The following is a 24,898-nucleotide window of genomic DNA, read 5'->3' as shown; positions in this document are numbered from 1 at the left end:
GTGCACAATATTGGCCAACACCTCTGCAGTGTTTTGTAACAGGAGCACTTTGGTGCATTAATTCACTTCATCTCTGCAAAAATCCCATGAGGTCAATACTCTTTTGAGCCCCGTTTTACAGACAAAGAAATTGAGGTGCAGAAAAGTTCGATCACTTGACAAATGCCAGTGGGTAGGTGGCAGAGCCTGGACCAGCGCTCTCCCGGGTCCATGTCCTCCGCACTGGGTTCTTTGCCCGAAACTGCAAACACACTACAGGATTCAGTGTGTTTTCACATACCTATGTGAGGTATACGATGTGCAAGGGTTAATCTGATATCTATACCTTTTTTCATATTTGAAGACGTGGCCTGTAGTGGTGGTACTTCTGGCCCCAGATTCATCCCCCTTGAAAAGCAAATTTCATGAGCTTCTTTTCTGTCAGTCCTTCAATCATGACCCTTTGGCCCAGGCAGTCAGGGTGAGACCTGGGATGGGAAACGTCACAGAGTTAGGACAAACTCTGTGGCTGCTGGTAGATTGTCACCTGCCTCTCGCAGACTGTGCGGGCCAATGTGACTGATTTATTAACGCTAATGTGGTTGCCCTCTCATTGAATTTTTTTTCTTTTTTTTTAAATTGGAGTATAATTGCTTCACCATGGTGTTAGTTTCTGCTTTATAACAAAGTGAATCAGCTATACATATACATATATCCCCATATCTCCTCCCTCTTGCGTCTCCCTCCCACCCTCCCTATCCCACCCCTCTAGGTGGTCACAAAGCACCGAGCTGATCTCCCTGTGCTACGCGGCTGCTTCCCACTAGCTATCTACCTTACGTTTGGTAGTGTATATATGCCCATGCCACTCTCTCACTTCGTCCCAGCTTACCCTTCCCCCTCCCCGTGTCCTCAAGTCCATTCTCTACGTCTGCGTCTTTATTCCTGTCCTGCCCCTAGTTTCTTCAGAACCATTTTTTTTAAGATTCCATATATATGTGTTAGCATACGGTATTTGTTTTTCTCTTTCTGACTTACCTCACTCTGTATGAGAGTCTCTAGGTCCATCCACCTCACTACAAATAACTCAGTTTCGTTTCTTTCTATGGCTGAGTAATATTCCATTGTATATATGTGCCACATCTTCTTTATCCATTCACCTGTCGATGGACACTTAGGTTGCTTCCATGTCCTGACTATTGTAAATCCGCTCATTGAATTTTGATTCAGATGAAAGCCAGTGTGGAGTTAGCATGACTTTTGGAAATATGTTTGCATTTTCAGTTCTACAGGGAAATAGCAGTAATTCTCTTTATATTTTAAAATTCTGACCCCTCCTTTCCTTTGACTTTATCTTCCACAGTATTTTTTTAATTTTATTTTTTTAATTGAAGTGTAGTTAATTTACAATGTTGTGTTAGTTTCAGGTGTACAGCAAAGTTATTCAGTTATATGTATATATGTATATTCTTTTTCATATTCTTTTCCATGATGGTTTGTCACAGGATATTGAATATAGTTCCCTGTGCTCTACAGTAGGACCTTGTTGTTTATCCCATTCTATATATAATAGTTTACATCTTCTGACCCCAAACACCCAGTTTTTCCTTCCTCCACCCCCTGCCCCTTGACAACCATAAATATCTATGTTCTCTATGTCTTCTTCCACAGGATTTTTGTTTTGAGTATACATAAAAGGTATCAGGGTGAGAAATTTAATCTATGTGGTCATCTGGTCAACTAATTCACCCCATGGTGTTTATTACATGCCTCCTGAGGTCTCGGTTCTTGGCACCCAGGACACAAGCAAACCAGACACACTGTCTCCAGGCTCATAGAATTCACTGTGGCTGAGAGGTGATATGAAAATAAATAGAATAAGCAAGGGGATTTCAGATAAGGATAGATATATTCAGGAAGAAAATAACACATAACGGTGTCTGGGCGACAACTGAGAATGATTCCTTAGACACTGCTTCTTGTTGAGTGAGAGTTTATTAGATACTTATTGTGTGAAGCATTTGAAATGCAGAGAAAGAGTAAAACATACTACCTGTTCTCCACAGCAGTAGCAACAAGGCGGGACATGGAATTTCAAGCAGGTCGACTTGTGACCTGCCTGGGTTACCAGGGAAAACTTCCCTGGGACAACATTGACATGAAAATGCTAATGGCACAAAAAGTCTATCGAGCTCGAGTGCTGAGTGAATATGGCCCCTGCCGGCTTACATGGTGGGAAGAGTTTGGTTGGATAGCCTTACCCCTTTGCAAGACCTCTGCTCCCTGGATTAGACCTTAAGCCTGTGTTTGTTGATTGCACAAGTACTCTGGATCAGCTTCTCCCAGAGGCATTTAAAACATGCCAAGCTGGTGTTGCATAAAAAACAAGCCTATGCATTCAGCAAATATAACTCGGCGAGCAGAGACGCGCCTCTCACTCACCCGGAGGGGAGCCCAGGTCCTGCTGCCGCCAGTGGAACACAGGCGATGGACATTGAGAAGGTCAACTCCATGGACTTTGGAGAATTTGTGGATGTGTTTGGGAGTGTCATCGAGAGATGTCCTCTGATTGCCCCCGCCGTGTTCGGTCCCAGCGCCCGTTCTCTGACTTGGAAGATTTAGAGCAGCACTTTTTTGCCTTTACTGAGGCTCTTCCACAGTCAGGTAAGGCTTTGGTGTTAGACACTGAGATTCTCAACAGAGGGATTTCAGATATGCTTATCAAAAAAAATTGGGGGGGGCGGTCATGTGGCATTTTTTTAGTTTTTAATTTAAAAATTTTTAATAGTTTTTAAAGGTTACTTTCCATTTAATTATTACAGAATATTGGCTGTGTTCCCCGTGTTGTACACTATATCCTTGATCCTATCTTACCCCCAATAGTTTGTACCTCCCCCCTCCCCCTATATTCCCCCCCACAATGGTAACCACTAGTTTGTTCTCTGACCTGTGAGTCTGTTTCTTTTTTGTTATCAAAATAATTTTAGATATTTGAGCCCAGTTGCTTATCACTGGTATATATATTTAGCTCTCTTTGCTGTAAGGGTCAGTAAGTTCCTTCAGACTCCGTGAATGAGAATCAAGATTTGCAGTGTTAAGCGGAAACTGGAGTGAAAGAACGTTCGTTGGCTCAGGGAACATGGCTGTTAAATACTAAAGCTACGGGGTTACCAGGAAAGAGGGACAGGCAGTGGTCTCCTCGGGCCTCCCAGCGGCTCAGGGGCCAAAGGTCAGGCTGGGGGCCCACCCTCTCGGCCGTGTGTTCGCTTTGGGAATGTCCTGTATGCAACAGAGAAGACAGCTCCGTATCAGACTATCTCAGCAGCCCAGGGGAAAGAGCAAACGGCTGACATTTTTACCAGAAAGGACCGGTTTGGACCAGATGGTGGAGGAAAGTAAACTGCCCCAGATCAGCAACTCCCTGGGGGAGTGAGGGGGGAAAAGACAAAAATCTGAAGGACTCCCTCTGCAGAAAGGGAAAGACGTTGCTGATGTCCTTTGGGTAGAGAGAGAAAAGGAGGCACTTGTGGGTGTGGAGTGGGGAGATGAGGAAGTTTAGGGTCAGGCCAACCCCAGGTGACTCAGAAGGGCACACGGCCTCGTTCAGAGGCCGGATGTTAGGAGCCAGGGTGCCTCCTGGGCTGTCTTCACAGTCCTTGGAGAAGCCTGGATGGGCTGAGGGGACCTCGAGGGGATGGGCTGCCTTCACAGAGGGGCTTCCACAGGGATCTGGGCTGAGAGAGAAGCAATGTCTCTTCTTTTCCAAACACTCCTCACCTGTGCACCCAGGGCTTGGACACCCGGCATGGTTTCTAGGTGTCAGGGGATTCTCCCAAATAAGGAGCTCATTTTAATTCACTGTAGGCACATATAGGATGAGAGGAGGCTAGGGGGATAAAATCAAGCTGACAGGAATGTGGGCGCCCTGTTGATCCTCACCCGCTTCTCAGGGCCTCTCCGAAGCCGAACCCTCAGCTGCCCCCTTGGCCTCAGACACTAGGGAACCTCTGAATCCTGACCAGTGTCAGAATCCCACACCACCCCGAGGAGAGGATGTTGGGACTTGATAAAGGTTTGCTGAGTGAATGAATGAAATTGTTCCTAAGAGGATTTTGAAAGATGATCCATCTTGGTATTACCCCTTCCCCACACATTTTAACTGGGGTGACTTTAGTGGCAGGTCAGTGGGACAAAATAACTGGAGGGAGTTTGGACCACCTGGGTGTGTGTTTGTGTCTACACCTGACACAGGTCTTTGGTGGGACCTCCCTGCTGGTCCAGCCGCTTCTCAGCCCTAGGCTGGCGTCCCCACTTGCCTCAGGCAGCTGGGAGCACAGTCTGTCTCTAATCACCTTGCCCCGTATCTAATCACCTTCATGGCATTAGACAGATGACACTAGCAGTAGAAATAATAATAACAACGACTAAAATGCATTTAACCCTTACTCTTGCTGTTTCAGTCACCTTTCCAAACACCTCGCATTTAACTCACTTAATCCTCATAATAATCCTATAAAACGAGGATTATCATTATTATCCCCCTTTTACAGATAAGAAAACTCAGGCACAGAGAGATTAAGTAACTCGATCAAGGACACAGCTAGAAAGCAGCAGAACTGGGATTCAAACCCTGACACTCAACCCAACAGCTTTTGAAGGATTTTCCAGAGAATCAAAAGCGAAATCTAGAAACAGTTTCTAGGGGTTGTATTTATTCATTCACTGATTTATTCAATTCACATTAATGCTTGATGTCCCAGACTTTTTTTTGCTTTTTATCCTTTTTTTTCCCCAGCCCCCGGCCACGCTGCGAGGATTGTGGGATCCCAGTTCCCCAACCAGGGATTGAACCGCGGCCATGGCAGCGAAAGCGCCAAATCCTAACCACTAGGACACCAGGACTCTCTCTGGTGTTTTAAATAATCAAGCAAAATGGGATTCACTGCATAGTCTAGCTTTACTCCTGGAATAGTAGGCAACAAACTGGGTGTAATAGAGTCTTTGAATCCTAAAACTAAAAGGCACCTTAAAGACATATTCAGGATATGATGATCTAACTGGTCAGGGACTTGTTTTAGATGATCCAAGAGAACCCTCTACCATTACAAGAAAACTGGAAATCCTGTTTCTAGAGGAAGCTAAGGTCGACAGTCCATTTAGGAGACGCTATGATGATTATTGACCAGTAGGTGGCAGTCCAGGACTAATATTTAGCTCCAGCACTGCTTGGCAAAGTACCCTTTCAAGCCAATCAATTCCTAATTCCCAAGCCAGAGGAATGGCATAGTAAAGGGAAGAAAGTACGTACACACACACACACACACACACACACACACACACACACACACACACACACACACACACACACACACACGGCTAATGACGAACCGATGCAATACTGATTTGTGTTAAAAATCAAAGAGAAAATAACACTCTCATAACAGAGTTAATCATTGCACCTCTTTGTGGCATTTCAGAATTGCAGTTATGCCATCATTCGTTATTTAACACTTATTTCAGAACACAGTTGTTGGAAGAATCAAAGAGTCGGATACTAATAATTTCCTTAAATGTAGGCTATAAGGTATTTAGGTGAGGCTATCAAAATGTGTTGGTTCGGTCAAAGAATACATAACGCTCCTTCCCCAGAGTGATGTGTCAGTCAGTAAACACTTACTGAATGCCTGCTACGCCTGAGGAATTGTCGCAGGCACTGGGGATAGAGCCTTGAACAAGACAAGTCCCCGCCTTCAGTGAGCTTACATTCTAGTGAAGTGACACAGGATTAACATAAATTAACAAGATCATTTCAATTCTAGAAACTATTAGAAGAAAATTTGTAATAGGGTGGAAAATGTGTAATAAAAGAGGTCTTTCTTAGGAAGTGATATTTGAGTTTAAAACCAAAAGTTGAGAGGGAAGCTATCGAAGATCTAGGACAAGGCCACCCTAACACAAGGAACTTGAGACTTTTGACATTTGAGGGGCACGGAAAGACCACAGTGGTTGGAGAATGGTGGAGAGTGGAGGGACAGGAGGAAAGAGGGGTCAGGCAGAGGGACCACGGTAGCAGTAAAAGTGAGAGGTGATGGTCGGGTGAACTAGGGTTGGAGCAGGAGAGATGAAGAGATGTGGCTGGATTCTCAGGATAGATTTTAGTTAGAGCCAACAGGTGTTTTTGATGGATTTGTTGGGGGAAGGCAGGTCAGAAACAAAGAGAAATTAAGGATAAGTTCTCCGTTTTTAATCTGAGCAACTGAGTGGGTGGTGCTCTGTTTTCTACAATTAGAGGTTCGGAATTGAGAGGACGGGATGGAGGATGGGAGCTTGGTAGGTCTGAGATGCCTAGTCATCACCCAGATTAAAATATTGAGTGTCCAGTTGGCTCATAACAAAGGGACTCAGTGGAAAGCTGTGGACTAGACTAGATCTGGGTGTCGTGAGAGAACTGATGGCAGTTAAAGCTATGGGACTAGATGAGAACACCTGGGGCATCCGTGTGAATGCAGAAGGGAAGAGATGTGAGTACTGAGTCCTGGGGTACTTCCGTGTTAGTGGTCTGGCAGAGCAAGGACCAGTGACGAGAGTAGGTAAGCGATGGTCATCTTGCAAGGAGAGAGGGCCAACCATGTGACATGCTCCCAAGAGGCTGAGAGAGGAGAGGACAGAGCGCTGGTCACTGGCCTGAGCAAGCCGTCCATCATCTGTGACCTGATGAGTACAGATTGGTTGGTGGGTGGGGCTGGAAGCTTGATGGGGTGAAAGGAGGCGAGGAAGTGGAGATGCTGAGGAGACAGTTCCTTCAAGGAGTTTTGCTGTAAGAAAGAGCAGAGACGCAGGGAGGAACTGGAGGAACAACGGGGAATCAAGGGAGGGTTTTCCTTTTGTTTATGGAGTGAGTGGCTCTAGGGAGTGTTTGTGTGCTGATCAGGACAAGGCAGTGGTGGGACTGATGTTTGAAATTGTAACCTTTGAGATGGAAGGAGGGGCTGGCTCCAAGAGCACAAGTGGAGCGATTGGTCCAGACGGTCCACTGCACCAGGAGGGAGAACACACCAGTTGGTACAGTGTGGGGATCCTGGCGGACCGTGATAGGCTTCCAGGCCAACCACCTACGCTTCAGTGGCCGCCACTGTCTGCCCTGTTCTCTCCTGTTGAAGCGAGGAGTGTCCGCTCTGTGCCGGGAACTCTTCGAGGTGCAAAGATTCATGGTGTGTGGTCACAGCAAATAGCGCATGTCCACACCTGCATCTCCAGACGTGGCACGCCAATGGCAGAGGCAGTACCGTCTCAGACCTTAGGAGGGACCGAAGAAAAGGCAGCACTGAGAGGCCGTGAAGCACGGGCCACTGACCAAACCCGGCTAGGCGTAGGCTTTCCAGGTGGAAGGGCCACAGGACTGAGGCAGCGAGGTGGCAAGTACCCAGGTGAGGTCTCCAGCCTCCTACTAGGGTTTAAGGCCACGGCTGGGAGTGCCTGGGGGATGCAGCGCCGGGAGGGAACCAGGGCTGTGCCGCAGGCCAGTGCCCTCCTGGGCAGGACTCAGGGGTCAGTGATTTGGGGCAATAAAGATGGAGTCTTTGGCTGAATGAGGTCAGGTTCTGTTTCTGCGGAGCTACCACTCCCTGCCTGACTCCCACCATCTCCTTTTGTCTGCAGCTGAGGGCTGTGTGTCTGTCTGTCTGTCTGTAAATCCTCTTTTCTAGTCTCTTTACTTCTCTTGGCTCTGTCTTCTCAGCCTCCTTTCTTTCCTCTCCCCCTCTTCTCCCTCAAACAGTGGAAAACACATGCTTAATCCTGGGCAAACATTAACCCCAGGTGACGTTTTCAAGAGGGGAGACAAGCCCAGCCGAGTGAGAAGCGGGGTGCCAGGGCCGGGGTGCTGGCGGCCCTGCCCCACGCTGGAAAGGAGGGTCTGGTAGGGGCGGCCAGGGGACAGACCCCACCCCTGCCGGGCCCTCCGGTGGATAACCGCATCCTCCACGCTGGAGCTGGGCCTCTGCAGAGTAAGAAACGAGGAAGGGAAGCCGAGAGAGGGAGGCCTGTGAGAAGGCGGGGTCTCGGGCCCCTCACCTCCTCACCTCGAGGCGTCTTTGAAAATCTGAATAAGTAAGGAGGAGGCGCGGGGCGGGCCTGCGGTTCTGGCCTAGGAGCCGCCCAGGACTCGCCTGCCCAGGACCCCGCCGCCGCCCATTTTCGCGGTCCCGGCTGGGTGGGTTCGGATCGGATTCGGGTGCCGCTTGGCCTCAGGCCTGGGAAGCCGCCCGGCACAGCCACCTCCCGGCCCAGGGCTGGGGGCCCCCCAGGCAGGGAATTTATCACCTACATTTTCGCACCCCCCCCCGGATCCGCTGGACGTGGGAAGTGGGAAGCAACCACTTCACCTTTGCAGTGCCCCAGGGACAGGGCCCAGGAGAGGGGTTCTAAAACGGTGGTGTTACAGAGATGGGATTATTGGTGACATGAGTTTCGTTTTCAACTCCCCTTAACCTCGAAGGGGCAGCCAGTGCCCCGAAGCCAGTGGTTTTGAGCCCAGGATCCTGCGCGGGCAGCTCCTGGCTCAGTGACCTTGGAAAGGTCACCTACCCCTTTCCGAGTCTCCCTTGAATCCTCTCTTCAGTGTAGATGTTCCCCCCCAGTTCTCCCGCCTCTCAGGACATTGGCCCACGATTAGATGGTACAATCGCAATCATCCTTTCCCTGTGCAGAAACTGTAAGATTTAAGCAGGGGAAGTTTATACCATAATTAAAGGGAGGGTTAATGATCTCCTTTTCTGGTGGAGCCCCAAGCCTGTCCCTAGCCCCAGGGTCAGATGCTTCCAGCCACATCGCAGCCCAGTTACACTGAGTTTACTAGGCCACATAATATGGCTGTTTATTGAACATTTGCTAGCATTAGGTGCTGTTTGGGTAAATGAATTGTCTCTAATCCTCACCACTACTCAGCAAGTTAGGTGTCATCAGCTCCCCTGTACAGATCCGGCTCCCTGCTTACCATATCTGAAACCTTGCCCAGCCCCAAGAATTCTAATTCTCTCTTTAGAGAGCTAAGCAAAATGATTGACCGGGACTCAGGAAAACCCCGGTGGATTAGGACTTGAAATCCCAGGTATCACACCAGGGGTTTCCAGTTTTAGGCCAATGTTAGGAGAAGCTCTCTTCCGAGGAAATGTTATTCTCTGAAAGCTCTTTGAGATTTACAGCGGGAGAAGGGAAATGAGCTTCAGAAACGGTGCGTGGTGAGTGGGTGCTATTTTCCTAAAAGGAGGAAAGCCCCTTTCATTTAAAGGACCGTAGAATTCGGCTGGAAATGGGTTTCTTTGCAGTTAATCCTCTGCAAAGCTCTTTGGATGCCTGATTCCAGAATCCCAGAACTCACACTTAGGGTCACAATTCCTGGGCATTTATTCGCCAAGCCCCACGGACGTTACTCCCATGGACCGTCCCCGCCCTTCTCCTTTGGAACAGAGCGAAACCCATTCCGTGGCTTTGGCAGGAAGTCTTCAGGCCCTTGTGTCCGGCCCTCTGCGACATCAAAGCCCCCCTGAGAGCAAAGGACTTTGAAAAGATACGAAACGCTCGGGCTCCCTTATCGCGTCCCTGCTCCCTCCCGAGCAAGTCGTAAATTCCGAGCCTCTGCGGCCTCTCCCCAACGCTCTTCTCGCTCCAAGGTCTCAAAGGACAAACTTGTCACTTACTGCCCCGCCCCTGGGTCCTGGCCGAGGCCGATTGAAGCGGGGATGGAGGGGCGCGAGGTTTGGGATGGGTTGGAGGGACGGGTGCGGGGGATGCCCCGAGCCTCCTGACACCCCTAGTTGCCCCTCCTCACGTCCTGGGACCCTGCTTCCCTCGGAAACCCCTCGGGGCGCGGTACCGCGCTCCCGCCGCGTGTCTGTGCTTCTCCGCAGGCCAGGAGGGCGTCCTGCGCTGCCACCCGGCGGGCCGCGAGCTGCAGCGGGGCGAGCTCAGCGCCGAGTCGCAGCGGGAGCAGAGCGCCGCGGGCCTCACGAGCCTGGGCGCGGCCGAGCGGCTCTGGCTGGCCGAGCTCAACGCGCAGTACCGCGCGCGCTCCGGCTTCCCCTTTGCGCTCGCCGCGCGCCTCAGCTACAGGGCGGCGGTGCCCCGCGAGCGGGCGCGCCGGCTGCACTGCCCACCCGCGCAGGAGCTGAACACCGCACTGGGGGAGGTGAAGAAGATCGGCCGCCGGCGTCTCGCCGACCTCCTCGGGAGCCACGCCGCCGAGTCGTAGCGGCCGCGCCAGCCAGCGACCCGGGACGCACGTCGTGACGCGCGAGGGCCGCGGGCGCGCGCGCTGCGCTTGGAACAGCGTCCACACCCGCGCACAAAGGCCGGGGAGAACCGAGGCAGTCTTACGAATCATAAGCCCTTTGGTCCACCTACCCGCAGGCTCACGCTTTGCCAAAATAGATAGTTGCGTGCTTTTCGGCCCCCGCTCCCCGCGCCGCTCCCGATTTATCCAGCTCCCTGCTCCAATTCTTCACTCCCTTAGCGGCCCGCTGACACCAGCTTTTGCGGATTCCAGGGCGCTAATCGAGCTCTCTCTGGCTCCCCACCCTCTCCTGCCAAACCCCAGGCGCAAAGCAAAACGGATGGAAAAGGAAGCTTTTATTCCTCAGCAGTTTGTCTGTTTCTTTTTTCTTCTCCCACCTTAGTTGCTGCACGCGACATTTACATGTGAGTGGAAGCGCCTCTCTGGCTCTGGGACAGCAAAGCGCCGGGGAAGCAGCGTGCGGGGGGACGGCGGGCAGGAGAGAGCCCCGCGGGGGCCGGTATTGCGGAGGCGCCCCGTGGAGCAGAGAAGGCTGGGAGCGGGGGCTCTCTAGGATGGACGGGCCTGAAGGTCAGGGCCAGCGGCCTCCCGTCTCTCCCGGGGGTGGGCCCAGGAGAGCTGGTTTGTCAGAGTCCTTGGAAACCATAAGTCATTAAACATAATTTTTAAAATAATTGAATAACACTCATTGAGTAGTGCTGGATATCCGCACCCCCACCATGAAGATGGGACCCCATAGCACTGATAAAGCGGTTGATGAGGGAAGATCTGTGCCCATAGAAAGCTTTCTGGCCAAAGGAGGCCAGACTGGGCAGCTCTGCACTGGTGGCCAGAAAGTCCACTCACACAGGAGGAGCCCACCACGTTTCTCTCCCACCCCCCGGCCAGCCAGCCATTTGCACTGGAAGGTCTAACGAACCCCGACAAATACTCCGTAGGCTTCTGTTGGCAAAGGAGAAACAAGCCATACCGTCCTCCTCACCGCAGACGGGGTAAGACGTGGAGGCAGAGCTGGCCCTTTTGAAGGCAAGAACCTCCATTAGTGACCAGCCCAGGTCTGAGGGACACAGCAGCAAGAAAACCTTTCCATAAAAAGTGGTGTGGCCGCACCCTTGGTTGGGGGCTGCATTCCACAGAGAGAAGCCACTGTGGTAGCACAGGGATTTTAATCACGGAAACCCACTCCCCTTTGCCGTCTTACAGACGTTGCCCGCTAGTGGTGAGGGTGAAGGCCAGAGGCTGGTCAGTGTGGTAGGTAGGGGAGCCAGGAAGTGAGCTGTGACCCCACCGAACCTGTAGAACAACTCCAGGGCCTCCCCTGCCAAGGGCGGGCGTGTGCCAAAGCCTGCTCTGGATGTAGGAGCACCAGGTGCACATCACAAAGGACCTGGATGCAAAGTTGGGGCCCTTGGGCTTGGGGCTAGACGCTGACCTCCCTCCAGCCAGGGTGACTTGGGGGCTTTCCTGACACATGCAAGAAACCTGCCGCTTGGCGAAGAGGGTTTTCTGGTCCAGGATACAAGCGCCAAGGGCTGGGCCTGAGACTGAGAATAATACACTATATTGAAGGTACCTTGCCCAGCCCTGGGGTGAGTCCAGCTCTCAGACAGATGGAGCCCAAAATGCAGAGTCTGAGCTCTTTATGTGAATATGCTCAAGCTAACATAGGCAGGGCTCCCCAAGGCAAGATTCTCAGCCGTGTTTTTAGAACGAGAGGGGATGCGATCTGGCCCTCTCAAGGCATGATCTGTGTCTCCAGTTACACAGTTACCTTTCAAGGGCTCAAAGCTTGTCGGTGAAATTGTTTATTTCTGCAGGAGGGGATCCGGGTGGGGGAAGACGCTAGATCCGCCCCTTCAAAGGAGCTGGGGGAGAAGGGGGAGTGCCCCGAGCGCTCGCAGCCGCGCGGGCGGGAGGGCGCGGGACGCAGACGTGGGCGCCGGCGGGAAAGGCGCCGGCGGGGAAGACCCCGGCAAAAGCCCCCGGGGGCTGCTGCTTTCTTCTCGGTAGGAGCAGAGAGGCCAGGCCGGCCCTCCTGCAGGCGGGTAACCTGAGGCTGCCGAGGTCTGGCAGGGCAGTTTGTTTCCTGCCACATCTTTGCTCAAACAGTGACTCGTCCTGGGCCTGTGCCGGCCTCGGAGACGTCTTCTGGTTTCCGCGCTCCGGTGCGCAGGACGCGGGAGACAAACCCCGACGAGCGGGGACCGCGACCGCGGACTCGGACCTCAGCGTGCGCGCCAGCCTGGGCGGCGGGGTGGCCCGGAGAGCGCCCAGAGATGTCGGGGGAGGAGGCGCAGAAGCGGTGGTGTGGATTCCAGGGTGAATAATTAATACTTTTACTTACTAATTCGTTATGAAAGCACGATGGCAATTCTAAGAAAAGTTGGAGAGCAAGGAGCTGATTTCAGCTCCTTTCAACCCCTCCACGCACGCTGCCTTCCGAGATGGGGGGCTGCTTCGCCGACTTTCACTCCCCCTTAAAATGTCCCAGGCCAGCCGGCGAGCAGGAGGCGCCCCCCGGCGAGCGTCCCCGCTGGGAATTCCCGAGCTCAGTCCCACTCACCTATGTTACCGGGTAACTGAATGGGGGCCTCCTTTTCGTCACCCAGACAGGTACGCTTTAGGGTCTGGGTGTCCAAACGTGCACGGACACGGGTGCGGGAAGAAAGACAACCCAATTCTTGGCATACCCTTTCGTCATTTTAAATTTGACACATTGCCAGAGTTCAGCCACAGGATACGGGTTCCGATTCAAAAATAAAGACGAGCTCTTTTTCAGAAAGTATTTACTGTGGGACTGGAGTGGATGGATACCTTCGTTGGCAGTTGGAGAAAAATCTGGATGGAATCAATGGAAAACTCACCATTCAATAAACTAATAAACCGCAGTTAGCAGGTGCCTGTGAAAGGGAGAAATAAATAGGACGCCGAAAGAAAGCAGTCAGAAGTGTCACAACAGCTGAACCTGGTTGTTCTTTGGTGTGAGTGGCGGGGAGTTTGGGTTCCGGCAAGGAGGCCAGTTGGTTTGGGGTTTAGAAGGCAGTGTTTCTAGGGTGGCACCAGCAGCCCTGTGGTAATTTACATCTTTACAGAGTGCTCTGAGTTACAAAGAGTGCCCCTATAGTAGCTCACTTAAGGGTCGTGACTGGGACAGCTAGCTGTGTGGCCTTGGGAACGTCACCCAACCTCTCTGGGCCTCAGAGTTCTCCTTTGTAAAATGGAAGGGCTACAGACACTAAGTCCTCTGTCCCCCCTCTTGGGAGAGTAACTTCCCAATGGGCTCAGTGACTCAAGGAGAGCTGAACCTTTATCTGAGCCACTTCCTTTAGCCACATGAAACCTACTGCGTAGGGGATCCTAGGAACATATTTTCATATGACAAACAAAGGTCACTCTAGGCACGAGACATTGGGGAGTGAACAAACGGTAACTCCACGTCAAAGCCACGTGAGACCATTTAGGTGTTGCTGGCCTGGGGGCCTCTCCTCCCCAGCATCAGGGTTTCCCTCTGGGGTGAGATCCCAAGTGCTCTGTGCTCATGCGTCACACAGAAGTAGAGTGTGTTACACAGCATCCACACTGTGTCCAGAGACTGATTTTAGGGGGGGGAAGAAAAAACAAAAGGAAGAAAATGTGCAACCAGCATGTATTCACATAACTTTCATCCAGTGAGCAAAACCAGATTTCTGCACCCAAATATCGGCCCCTTTCCTGAGGCTTTTTATTTTCCAAACCTCCTGGCTTTGAGGGGAGAAAAAAATGTGTTCCTTGCCCTGCATGAGAAAGCTTGCTGTTTTCTCCTCTCTCCTGCACCCTGACTGTTAAAACTCTAGTCCACCAATAACCTGCCACAATTTCAGGGACTTTTCCTCCGGTAGAGAGACTCAGTTTGCTTGGGGGAAAACATTCTTGACTCCACTGGGTGGAAACACATCTGCTCCTGTGAATGAAGCCCGGACAGCTGTGGGCAGCTGCGGCCCCTCCCTGCTGTTCAGGACGAACATGTTTGGCTCCTTTGTGACCTGATGGGGCTGCGCAGGCAGTGGACTCCGGGGAGGCCTACAGAAAGGACACTGTGGTGGATTTCCTTCCCAGAGATGTTAGCCGAGCGGGCTGTGGCGTGGCAGGGCAGGGTGTGTTGGGGTCAAACCACCCATTATAGAGCCTTCCTTTGTGTGAGGGGGTTGCCCACTGAGCGCGATGGCCCAAGAACTCCCTGACTCCAAATTAAGTGGAGATCAGTGTAGACTGCCAAGGTGAACAATTTCATCAGACAACACTCTCTTCCTTCTCACTCTTCCTTAACGATCCTGGGAATTCAGGTCAGTGCCGGGTGAAGGCTTCCTGTGTGGGGGAGGAGAGGCAGTCTGCAAGGGCTGCGTTATTTGGATAATTTCCTGGACCTAAAAGGGGCTTCAGAAAGTAGGCTTGCATGCTAAGGTGGATACAGACAGCCTGCCCCATCAGGGTTACAAGGGTCACGGGTGCCCCAGTTCCAGAAGCCACAAACATGGGGAAAAGCAGGGTCCCCCAAGCTGGAGCAAACACTGGGGACCTTTGAGCAGGGAGAGAGCCCTGTCAATGATCTGTGGATTGAAGGAGTGTCTCATCTGCCCGGAGGAGCAGCCCGCCCCTTCCGGTGCCTCCTGCCCCCGCCCCCCTCGGTGCCCCTGCCCTTGCCAGCGGCCGGGCTCCTGGAAGCGCCGACCCTCTCCGAGGAATGTGGAGGGGCCGCTACGCTGTCAGTAACAAAGGGACGGCCTCTTGATAACCCGGGTGGTGGCTGCCCCTGGAGTCTTCCGGACCCTTTATTTACCTGGGTCTCTTTCCCCCCACCCTCTCCTGCCCTAAATATCCTGCTCGGGCTCTGGCTCCGTGGGGTCACAGCTTCAGCCCCAGCTCAACCCCACCCCCGAGCGTCCCAAATAAGTTTGCCTCTCTCCAGAGCAATTCACTGAAGCTGCTCTGGAGACGGAGGTACCGGCTGGAACAGAGCCCTGAGCAGTGGAGTTGGGGACGACCGTCCAAGGTGGCTCTCAGCTCGGGCCAAAAGGCTCTGAGAAAGCTACCACGCTCCTTGGGTCTCCGCTGGGGGCCCTGCTGCCGGTGGCACCTGCATCCTTCCAGGCCCCCACCCCTGCACCCCGAGGCTGGAGGCGCTGCCTCCCCTCCCCCATCTAGAGCAGGTTTCCAGAGGATAGGCACGTCACAAAGAGCTGTCAGAGGCTAAGCCGTGGGGATGAAAAGACACGCTGGCTCCCTTCCCATCAGCCACCTTCCACCCCTCTCTGACTGCTCCCACCCCCCTGCCCCTGCAGGGACCTAGATGGGTTCTCTCCTGGCTGAGAGGGCAACCCAGAGGTGAGGGGACATTTCCACTCCAAGGAGCTTGTCCAAGGACATTGTTGTTGCCTCCTTTTCCCTCACCCACAGCCCAGGGCCCAGGACCATGGGTGGGACCATGCTACTGCCATGGGGGCCCATTTTTCCATGAAGGAAACCAATCAGTGTCCTTTCTCCAGCCCTCACACCCCACACCCCCAAGTGAGTGGGCCTCACTGAGATCTGGCCAGCTCCAGGGCCTGGCGTGACCCCTGGGGACAGATCAACCCTGGCCGCTCCCAAAGCATTTGGGCAGGCAGGCCAGAGCCCTTTCTCCAGGGCAGAGCACAGAGACACAGCTGGAAAACCGGGACAATTAGCCAGCGGCCGGCGGCCGGGCCATAAAAACGCAGGAAGCGGCCACCGCAGGGTGGAGGGGATGGCTGTCCCCAATAAAGTGATTGTTCCAAAGAATGCCCACATTCCGAAGACACACAGGCTCAAGCCTGGGCCTTGGCTTCCAGAGCTGGAGGCTTGGGAGGGGGTTGTGAGGGGCGGAAAGAGGGATTGTGTCTCCCAGGAAGAGGAGGAAGATGTTTGCTAGATCAAAAGTCTGCAGTGCCCACCACTTAACCTCCCATATCCCCGCCCCATCAGGACCGCAGACGCCCACCCCCCTTGCATCCCCCCTCCCCATTCAGTGATTTGGATTCTGTATTGGGGTTTGCAATTTGTTTCCTATTTTATTTCTCAAGAGGTCTGATGACACCCAGTTGCCCGGGCTAGGCCCCGGAGGCCCACAGGGATGATCTGCTCCAGTCTCCATCAGTTGAGTGGCCAGGTCGCTCCCCTCCGCCCCAATTTTAACCTTCTTCCTTAGGAAACACAGAGGACGGGGGACACCAGCAAGTAGGAGATCCCAGGGCCTGATCCTGCTTGGGCCTGGCTTCTCTGCACTCTGTGGCAGGGTGGGTGTCATCTGTAAAATGGAGAGGATGACTACGCCCGCTTTATTCCCGATCCAGGGAGGTGAGAGGATCTAGGGACATAAAGGACACTGGAAGGAGCTCCAGAAATGACAAGAGGAAGTGACAAATGCCGGAGAACGCTCGGCGGTGAGAAGCGACAAGGGCAGATCTGCAGGAGAGGGGCTGCGCCCCGCTGGTTCCCAGAGCGCTCAAAGCCACCCAGCCAGCCTGCCCAGCCAGCCTGCCCAGCCCACCGCCCCGGCCGCTGCGACTCTCAAATCCGAGTCCGGCAGCGCCGTCTGGGCTCGGAGAGAAGGCAGACAGCGACCGCCGGCCCACTCCCCGAGGTCGCCAAACCGAGATGGGCGCCTGAGGGAGCGAGTCTGGTTGCCCTGCGCTCCTATCCGCCGTGGGAGGCCCCGAGCCAGGCCGCGCAGTACAGGTCCCCAGAGCCACCACTTCCAGCCCCTGCCCCTGGGACACAGCGCTTCAAAAACCAAGCAGGATCCTTTCTCAAACCTTCCCCACTCGGGGCTTTTCAGGAGCAATCGTTAGTGATGCCCCGGGGTTCCCTTCCCATCCCCTGAAGATGAAAAACAATTTTCTCTGGAGAAATGTTTTACTTTGCAAATGAGAAAGTGTTTTTAAGCCATAGGTATGATGTATGACATAAATACCTAGGTACCTATTAACAGAAATTCTAGACTCCCTGTTCCTTGATTTTTAACCACGTATTTAACTATATAAACATATAACTGTAACTTGCTTAATTTTCACAAACAACAAACACACCAGCACCCTGCTCAAGAAACAGAACGTTACCAGATCTCTAGCAAAAACCCTCCTGCTCCCCCCCATTACCGCCCTCCACTAGCCTGATTTCTACCACCCCTTTCTTGGTTTGCAGTTAAGACTTTTGAATCTTGAGTGTAAATGCTTTTAAAATTTTCTAATTGCTTTAAGAACTTCCCTGGCGGTCCAGTGGTTGAGAATTCCCCTTCCAGTGGGGGTGGGTGGGTTCGATCCCTGGTCGGGGAGCTGAGAATCCCACCTGCCTCGCGGCCAAGAGACCAGGACACGGGACAGAAGCGGTATCGTAGCAAGTTCAATAAAGACTTTAAAGATGGTCCACATCAACAACAACAAAAATCTAAAAAAAAATTTAATTGCTTTAACTTGAATCCCAAATGTGAGACAAACTCGGAGATGCAACCTGCAGCTAGGGTCTTAATTTATCTCATGTGGAGGGCCAGCGGTTTCCTTGGGGAAGAAAATAAATGATCAGAGGTGACAGTTGTTTGGGGCGCGCAGTCGTTCTGGCCAGGGGCGCAGAGCGGAAAGGAACCGGCCCATTTCTCCTGGCTCGCCTCGTCACCTCCCGAGTTGGCCAGAAACGTTGTCATCAAAGCAATGGCTTCCCTTTTCTTTTCTCTTTGGGATGGAAGGAGCTTCTTGACCACCCCCCCTTCTCTGCAAATGCAGAAACACGACTCCTTAGTCTCTAAACTCAGATACCCACCAAGATAGCTCTTTCCCCCCTCTTTTGCAAGTCTCTTGATTTCATTCTTTGAACCTGTGATTGGAGGTTAAAGTGCACCAGGTTGGAAGGAGGAAGCTCTTAACAATAAAGGTTTGAATATTTAGCTGTGATGGGTCGCTGCCCTCTCGCGAGCCCCCCCCCCTTATCTTTTAAAATGCAAATCGTGTTTCGGGGGGTTGTGCGCCGGGTGCACGCTGCGCCTCGACGTCTCCAGCCATTGGTGTCTGTGTCATTACTAATAGAGTCTTGTAAACACTCGTTAATCACGTAAGGCCGCCGGCCGGGGCTCCGCACACCAGCCTGTGGCGGGTCTTCCCCTCCTCTGCAGCCTAGTGGGAAGGAGGTGGGAGGAAAGAAGGAAGAAAGAGAGAGAGGGAGGGAGGGAGGAAGGGAGGGAGGAGACAGGCCAGAGGGAGGGACCGCCTCAGAGGCAGAAGCGCCGCGAGGAGCCGGCGGAGCACCGCAGGCCGGGGCGCAGCCGCCCGCCGCTCCTACGCCCCCTCGCCCCTTCCCCAGCGCGGCCCCCGGCAGCCTCCCGCGTCCGTCCCCGGGCAGCATGGTGAGGTTTGCCGTCGGGCCCTCGCCACCATGTACGTGAGCTACCTCCTGGACAAGGACGTGAGCATGTATCCCAGCTCCGTGCGCCACTCCGGCGGCCTCAACCTGGCCCCGCAGAACTTCGTCAGCCCCCCGCAGTACCCGGACTACGGCAGCTACCATGTGGCGGCCGCCGCCGCCGCGAACTTGGACAGCGCGCAGTCCCCGGGACCGTCCTGGCCGCCCGCGTACGGCGCCCCGCTCCGCGAGGACTGGAACGGCTACGCGCCGGGGGGCGCGGCGGCCGCCGCCAACGCCGTGGCCCACGGCCTCAACGGGGGCTCCCCGGCCGCCGCCATGGGCTACAGCAGCCCCGCCGACTACCACCCGCACCACCACCCGCACCACCACCCGCACCACCCGGCCGCCGCGCCCTCCTGCGCCTCGGGCTTGCTGCAGACGCTCAACCCCGGCCCCCCCGGGCCCGCCGTCACCGCCGCCGCCGAGCAGCTGTCCCCCGGCGGCCAGCGGCGGAACCTGTGCGAGTGGATGCGGAAGCCCGCGCAGCCGTCGCTCGGCAGCCAAGGTAAGCGCGGCGGCGCCCTGCCGGCGGGCGCCCGGGGAAGGCGCGGCCTCGGCCTCTGGCTGCGGGGCGGCGAGTGCCCTGTGCGGACCGGCGTCCGGGGCGGTCTGGGGACTCCGCGCCAGGGGGGCGGGGCGGGGCGACAACGTCTGGGGGCTCCGGCCCCCCCGGCCCCCGGCCCTTGCGTCTGGGCTGGCTGGGGTCGGGAGTGACTATTGTGGTCTCGCGAGCAGTGTTCAGTGTAGGACAGAGAGGACGCTTCCTCTTTCCTCCCGTCCCTCATTCATAACGTCCATAGACTCTTGGGAGAGTCCCGCGAAGGGCGGCGGAGCGCGGCTGCACGGGAGCGGGATCGCCCTCCTCACTTGCTGCCGCTCGCGCTCGCTCGGTGCGCGGCTTCCCTGGAACGCCCCCGGGCCGGGCTCTAGACCGTCTGTGCACGCCGTCCTTGCCCGTCCGGGCCACTCGGGATGAGTGGTGGTCTGGGGACCAGGAGGGCGGCGAGGCTGCGCGTGGGACCAGATTTGCCCATTCGGGGCAACTCTGGGCATCGGAGCTCCAGCGCGTAGGGAGACCCGGCAAAGCTGCTGGGGCTGGAAAGAAGGTGTTGGCCCCAGGAGCTAAGTAGGGAAGGCGGGGGCGCTCGGGTCTTTGAACCTTTGATCTGCAAAGGGGTTATTTCAATCAAAAGCCGGAGGGCTGGGACAAGACACCCCGGGACTCCCCTCCTTTCTGCAGAGGGAGAAGGAGAGGAAGTCGTGGTGCAGATTCAGCCGCTGCTCCAGACACGGATCATTTCTCTGGAACCCTCCTTTCCAGGGTCTCCTCTCGTGTGTGTGTGTGTGTGTGTGTGTGTGTGTGTGTGTGTGTGTGTGTCTGTGTGTGTCTGTGTGTGTGGCTCGTAGGTTCCGGGTCTGCCCCTTCTGGTGTCGGAATGTGTGTCAGTGTGGGAAGGAAGTTCAGTAGGTGTGGTGAGAGAGTCCTGTTGGGTCCCTTTTACTCCACGAAGTCTTTCCCAGCCTTCTGCACTTCCGCTTTTTTCTCTTCCCTCCTTTCTGGCCCAGCCCGGCCCGCAAGCAGGTTATGGACACTTTGCAGAAGTTTATAGCCAATTACAGCCGTATAAATCAGAGCAGCCGTTGGAGGCTGTCTCTGGGCCTCGGTTTTTACGTCACTGGGCACATGCCAGGACCGACCAGGTGGGAAATGCGGCGGCCCGGGGAGAAGGCCTCAGGGCAGACCTGGAACCTCGGCTGAGTCCCTTCCCCAAGAGGAGGCGCCCTCGCCTGCACAGAGCGCGCTCCAGGGAAGGCTCTTTGCCACAGAACCTGCCTGGGGCGCAGCCGGCGGGGCTGGGGCGGCCTAAGGGAGACCCTTGGCCAGTCCCGGGAGAGTGACCGCGGAGCAGGGGCGGGCGGGGGTGAGGAGAGGGAGGGGAGCCGCAGGAGCCCAGGCCGCGGGGTCAGCAGATGAGAGGCCGCTGTGAAGTCCCGCGCCGAGGTGGCAAGACCGCAGTCGGCGCCGGGCGCCCTTGTGATGCTAATGTGGGGAGACCGCGGCCCGCGGGCCGGAGCCCGACTCCTCTGCGGAGTGTCATCTGTCAAGGGGCGAGGGGGGGTGGTACTCCGCCCGGCCCGCTTTGATATACACCTTCCCAGCCCTGCCATTGTCTCTTTTAGGGCCCGGAAAGAGGGTGGTGACTTTCGCAGTCAATAATGAATTCTGACAAGTCCCTCTCATCTCTCCCCTCTTCTAGTCCCCGCCTTGGTTCCCAGAGGGTGCGGGGCGCCTCCAAGGCCCTTGGGGCGCTGGCCGCGGGGCGCACAGGGGTCCTGGTCACCGCGTCCCCCGGTCCCTCTGGGATACGGAAAAGGCAGCCCCCGAGCCAGAGCCGCTCCCAAGTACCTCAAGGCCACTATCGCTGCTGGAGAGTTCGGCTGGGAGAACTTTGCGCCCGGCTCTCCAGCCCTGGAGGTTGTCCTCTGTGGCTCCAACCTGGCTCCGGTGCCAGCCCCGCCTTATACTATCTGCGTGACCTAGTCTGATTCTCAGTTTGCTCCTCTGTACGAAGGGGCCACTACCGCTGGCAGCTCGAGTGGGTTGGAGGCGGCAGCGCAGGCTCCCAGGACGTGTCAGTTCCCTTTAATTTCTTCGCGGGCGCAGGGTCGGGGCTGCAGCGCGCATTCAAATGCTTCTGCTGGCCGTGTTGATGTTAATGCGCCTGGCGGGGAGGGGGATGAAAGCCCCGCCGCCATTTGCTCAGTAGTGGTAATTCAAACAGAATGCGGTTGTTATTAAGGCATTGAAAGGGCTTTTCTTTGATAAGATCGCCTTGTCCTGCATTGTTTGGGGCTGTGTTCTCCTTTCAGCGGCTTGGGGGAGCTCCCTCTGATCCGGCCTGTATCTTCCCAGGGCGCTTTTGTTGTGGTTTGCAAAGGGTTTTACCTGAACAAAGTCGGCCTGCGGGGCATTAAACACCTCCGAGCAACTCCCAGACCCTTTAGATCTAACTGTAGCACCGGGCACAGGGCGATTGAACCTGTTCTGCTGGGAGAAGACCCCGACCTGAGGCCAAGTGGGAGAGAACAGCTCCTGAGCGGGGCTCTGCCGCGGGCTGACCTGGGACAGACCTGGTGGAGACACCAGGCTCCGGCCTGCTCCGACTTGGTCGCGCTGTTTGTCAAGGCCCTTCAGTAAAACAATCAATCCAAGGTTTAATATGTTGACTCAATCCAATGAGCATAGATCACTGGTCAGGATAGCTCTGGCAGGGTTTGCAGCAGAAATAAATGGAGGATTAAAAAAGAAAGAGTGCCAAATGCCAAACCGCGCTCGGCCAGGTATAGAGCGTCCCCAGAGAGAAGGATTAACTGCTTACCAGACCCCAGCTCAGAATTCCTTCCACCCGATAGATAGGGCGTGCGTGTGTGAGTGTGAGTGTGTGAGTGTGTGTGTGTGTGTGTGTGTTTCTGGTGACTTGAGGGAACACGTCAGCTACTGCACCCCCTTCCCACTTCTAATAAAACAAACAGAAAGTAACACCCCACCACCACCACGAACAACACATATTCACAATGCCGGCTGTTTTTAGGGTAGGTTTCTATCCCTGGTGGGCCTGAAAATCTGAATATTCCCAGGACTCTGGTGCCTCTGCCCTGCCCTCTTTTCCTCTGGGCCTCACCAGCCTCAGGTACTGTATTTGGTTTACAAAACCGGTGGTGGGGTTCTGCTATCTTCTGCGTATATGAATTAAAATTTTTTCTTAATTTTCAAAAACTGCTTAACCCCAAGACCAGTTTAGTTGTCCCGAATAGCCCCATACCCTCCCCCCAGGACCCTCTGGGGGGGTCTTGTCAGACTCAGCAGGAACCAGCCAAACCGTGGCCCCCCAGGGCGGTGGAGGAAGAGAAATGGCTCTTGGGTTAGGGAGGTTTGTCATTACCCATGACTGATGGGCTGCCCTGCAGTTCTCAGTGCTAACTTCGCCTTCCTCCACAGTGAAAACCAGGACGAAAGACAAATACCGAGTCGTGTACACGGACCACCAGCGTTTGGAGCTGGAGAAGGAGTTTCACTACAGTCGCTACATCACCATCCGGCGGAAAGCCGAGCTGGCCGCCACGCTGGGGCTCTCCGAGAGGCAGGTGGGAACCCTCCAGGGCCTGGTCACTACCCGGGGGAGTCCAGTGAAGAGGGTTAGAAGCCAGGCCCCAGGATCCACCTCGTTCTGTGGGCAGATTAAAGCAAGAAGATGGAGAGCATTTTCCTTCCAGATGCTTTTTATTAAGACTTTTTCCCCCTCTAGTTGTCTTCTTTTTTTAATGTATATATTGTTGAACTTTTTTTTTTCTATTTTGGGGGACCTGGGAGGTACAAGAAAAAACTGAGTATAGTCTAATCCAGAATTCTATTTGGGTCAATAAAGACTTAAAGGCTTACTCTCTCTGTACCCAGCGCGGTACCTGGGCAAAAAAATTAATATAAGACCCCAATCCCTGCCCATGAAAACTAGAGGGTTGAGGCTTGGCTCCGGAACGCTCTGTGTGGTCTGGGAGGAAAAAAAAAAAAAAAGTCAAATTCACAGTCAGGAAACCCCACATTAAAACTCATTCTCAGCCCCAAGGTGAGGAATATTACATTTCAGTTTAGCTTTGAGAGGCCAAAGGTTGTTATTTTGAAGTACATCCAGCCCTGGCCTCCTCTTGCTTGGTGTGAAAAGGGCCTGGTTGTTTCTGTTTTCCTTGCTTCTGAGACTCTGAACTTTTCCAGTAAAGTTGTAGATAAAGGTTTCTTTGGAAAGAAACCTGGGGAAAGAGGAGGGAGGGGGAAGTTCTTCTCTCTCGAGTCTGAATTGGGCTTGGGAAGGGCTCCAACAAGCACTCCAGCGCAGGGCCCTTACGGGATCGTCCGTGGAAAGCTGTGTGAAGGGCTGGGATCCTTCAGGTCCAGAGGGCACTTGTTTGGCCGGAGAAGGGGACACTGGTGTTCGTGCCGAACACTGTCCCTTTTTTCCTTCGCAGTCGCTTTACCACCTTCTGTTTCTCTCCGCCTTTCCATTTCCAGGTTAAAATTTGGTTTCAGAACCGCAGAGCAAAGGAAAGGAAGATCAACAAGAAAAAGCTGCAGCAGCCGCCGTCGTCCCAGCCACAGGCTCCCCAACCGCAGCCAGGTCCCCTGAGAAGTGTCCCGGAGCCCCTGAGTCCCGTGTCTTCCCTGCAGGGCTCGGTGCCTGGCCCTGTCCCTGGGGTTCTGGGGCCGACTGGGGGGGTGTTAAACCCCACTGTCACCCAGTGACCCACAGTGGCCTGCGGTAGCAGAGCAATTCCAGGCTGAGCCATGAGGAGCATGGACTCTGCTAGAATCCTCAGGAAAGACCCCTCCCCTCCCACCCACGACCGTTCACCAACCGACCTAGCCCTCCAAGGAAACATGGGGGCCTGGGGGAAAGACAAGTGCGGTTGGAGGCCTCAAGGAAGACGTTCTCCCAGATTTTGACTTTTTCTGGTCTGACTCTTTCTGCCACTGAGGAGATGGGAAATGACCACTGGGGCTTCCTTTAGTACTGGCAGAAACACTGCCTGGACTGGCTAAACAGACCAGCCTTTCAGCCCCTTCCTCAGCTCTTTGCCTTCAAAATCTGCAGGTTGCCTCTCTGGTTGGAGCTGACGGGGGAGAGGGACTTGGGGGACCGCCAGGGATGGAGTCAAGATGGCTGCTGTCCACTCACTGCCCTCCAAGGACCCGCTGGGCCTTCTTGCCTCAAGGGCAGGCAAGGTTGAGACCACAGAAGGCAGAGGCGGCTGAGATGGAAACCCGGACCCACTGAAGAGTGCAGAACCCCCAGGTCTTTGTCTTTCTTCTCTTCCCTTCCCAGGCCAGGAAAGGCTTGACTGGTGCATGTGCAGTGTGTGGTGTGAGGGGGAGGTTACTGGACTCCAGGCCTGATGAGGGGGCCCGAGACAGGGCCTTGTTTAGAAAGCCTGTCACCAGAGCTTCTCTGGACTGAATGTATGTCAGTGCTATAAATGCCAGAGCCAGCCTGGACTTCCTGTGATTTTCACAATCTTGGGGCTGATGAAAAAGGGGAGTTTTTGTTGTTGTTGCTGCTGTTTGGGTTATTGGTCTGTGTAACATCCAAGCCAGCATTTTTAAAGCCTTCTGGATCCATGCAGAGAGAA

The 24,898-nt window shown here is 54.4% G+C and overlaps 2 protein-coding genes across 2 annotated transcripts; both read left to right on the top strand.

Annotated features, from left to right (window-relative positions):
* Nucleotides 1-2,437: 2,437 nt before the first annotated feature.
* Nucleotides 2,438-10,228, top strand: URAD (ureidoimidazoline (2-oxo-4-hydroxy-4-carboxy-5-) decarboxylase; the record flags this gene model as incomplete). The annotated part of the gene is given in 3 exon segments (XM_082859776.1): nucleotides 2,438-2,565; nucleotides 2,568-2,643; nucleotides 9,888-10,228. Coding segments are annotated over 3 exon segments (516 nt in total). The 5' UTR covers nucleotides 2,438-2,466.
* An 8,460-nt stretch (nucleotides 10,229-18,688) lies between these two features.
* CDX2 (caudal type homeobox 2) lies at nucleotides 18,689-24,014 on the top strand (the record flags this gene model as incomplete). Its single annotated transcript, XM_082859193.1, has 3 exons — nucleotides 18,689-19,223; nucleotides 22,719-22,864; nucleotides 23,784-24,014. The coding sequence occupies 3 exons, from the start codon at nucleotides 18,689-18,691 to the stop codon at nucleotides 24,012-24,014; spliced, it is 912 nt and encodes a 303-aa protein (XP_082715319.1).
* Between the last annotated feature and the right edge of the window lie 884 nt (nucleotides 24,015-24,898).

The sequence above is a fragment of the Leucopleurus acutus genome (assembly GCF_964270905.1).
Source record: "Leucopleurus acutus genome assembly, chromosome: 18".
In the NCBI taxonomy this organism is placed as follows: Eukaryota; Metazoa; Chordata; class Mammalia; order Artiodactyla; family Delphinidae; genus Leucopleurus; species Leucopleurus acutus.
The sequence above is the reverse complement of the archived record's forward strand: the minus strand, read 5'-3'. Positions and strand labels throughout refer to the sequence as shown.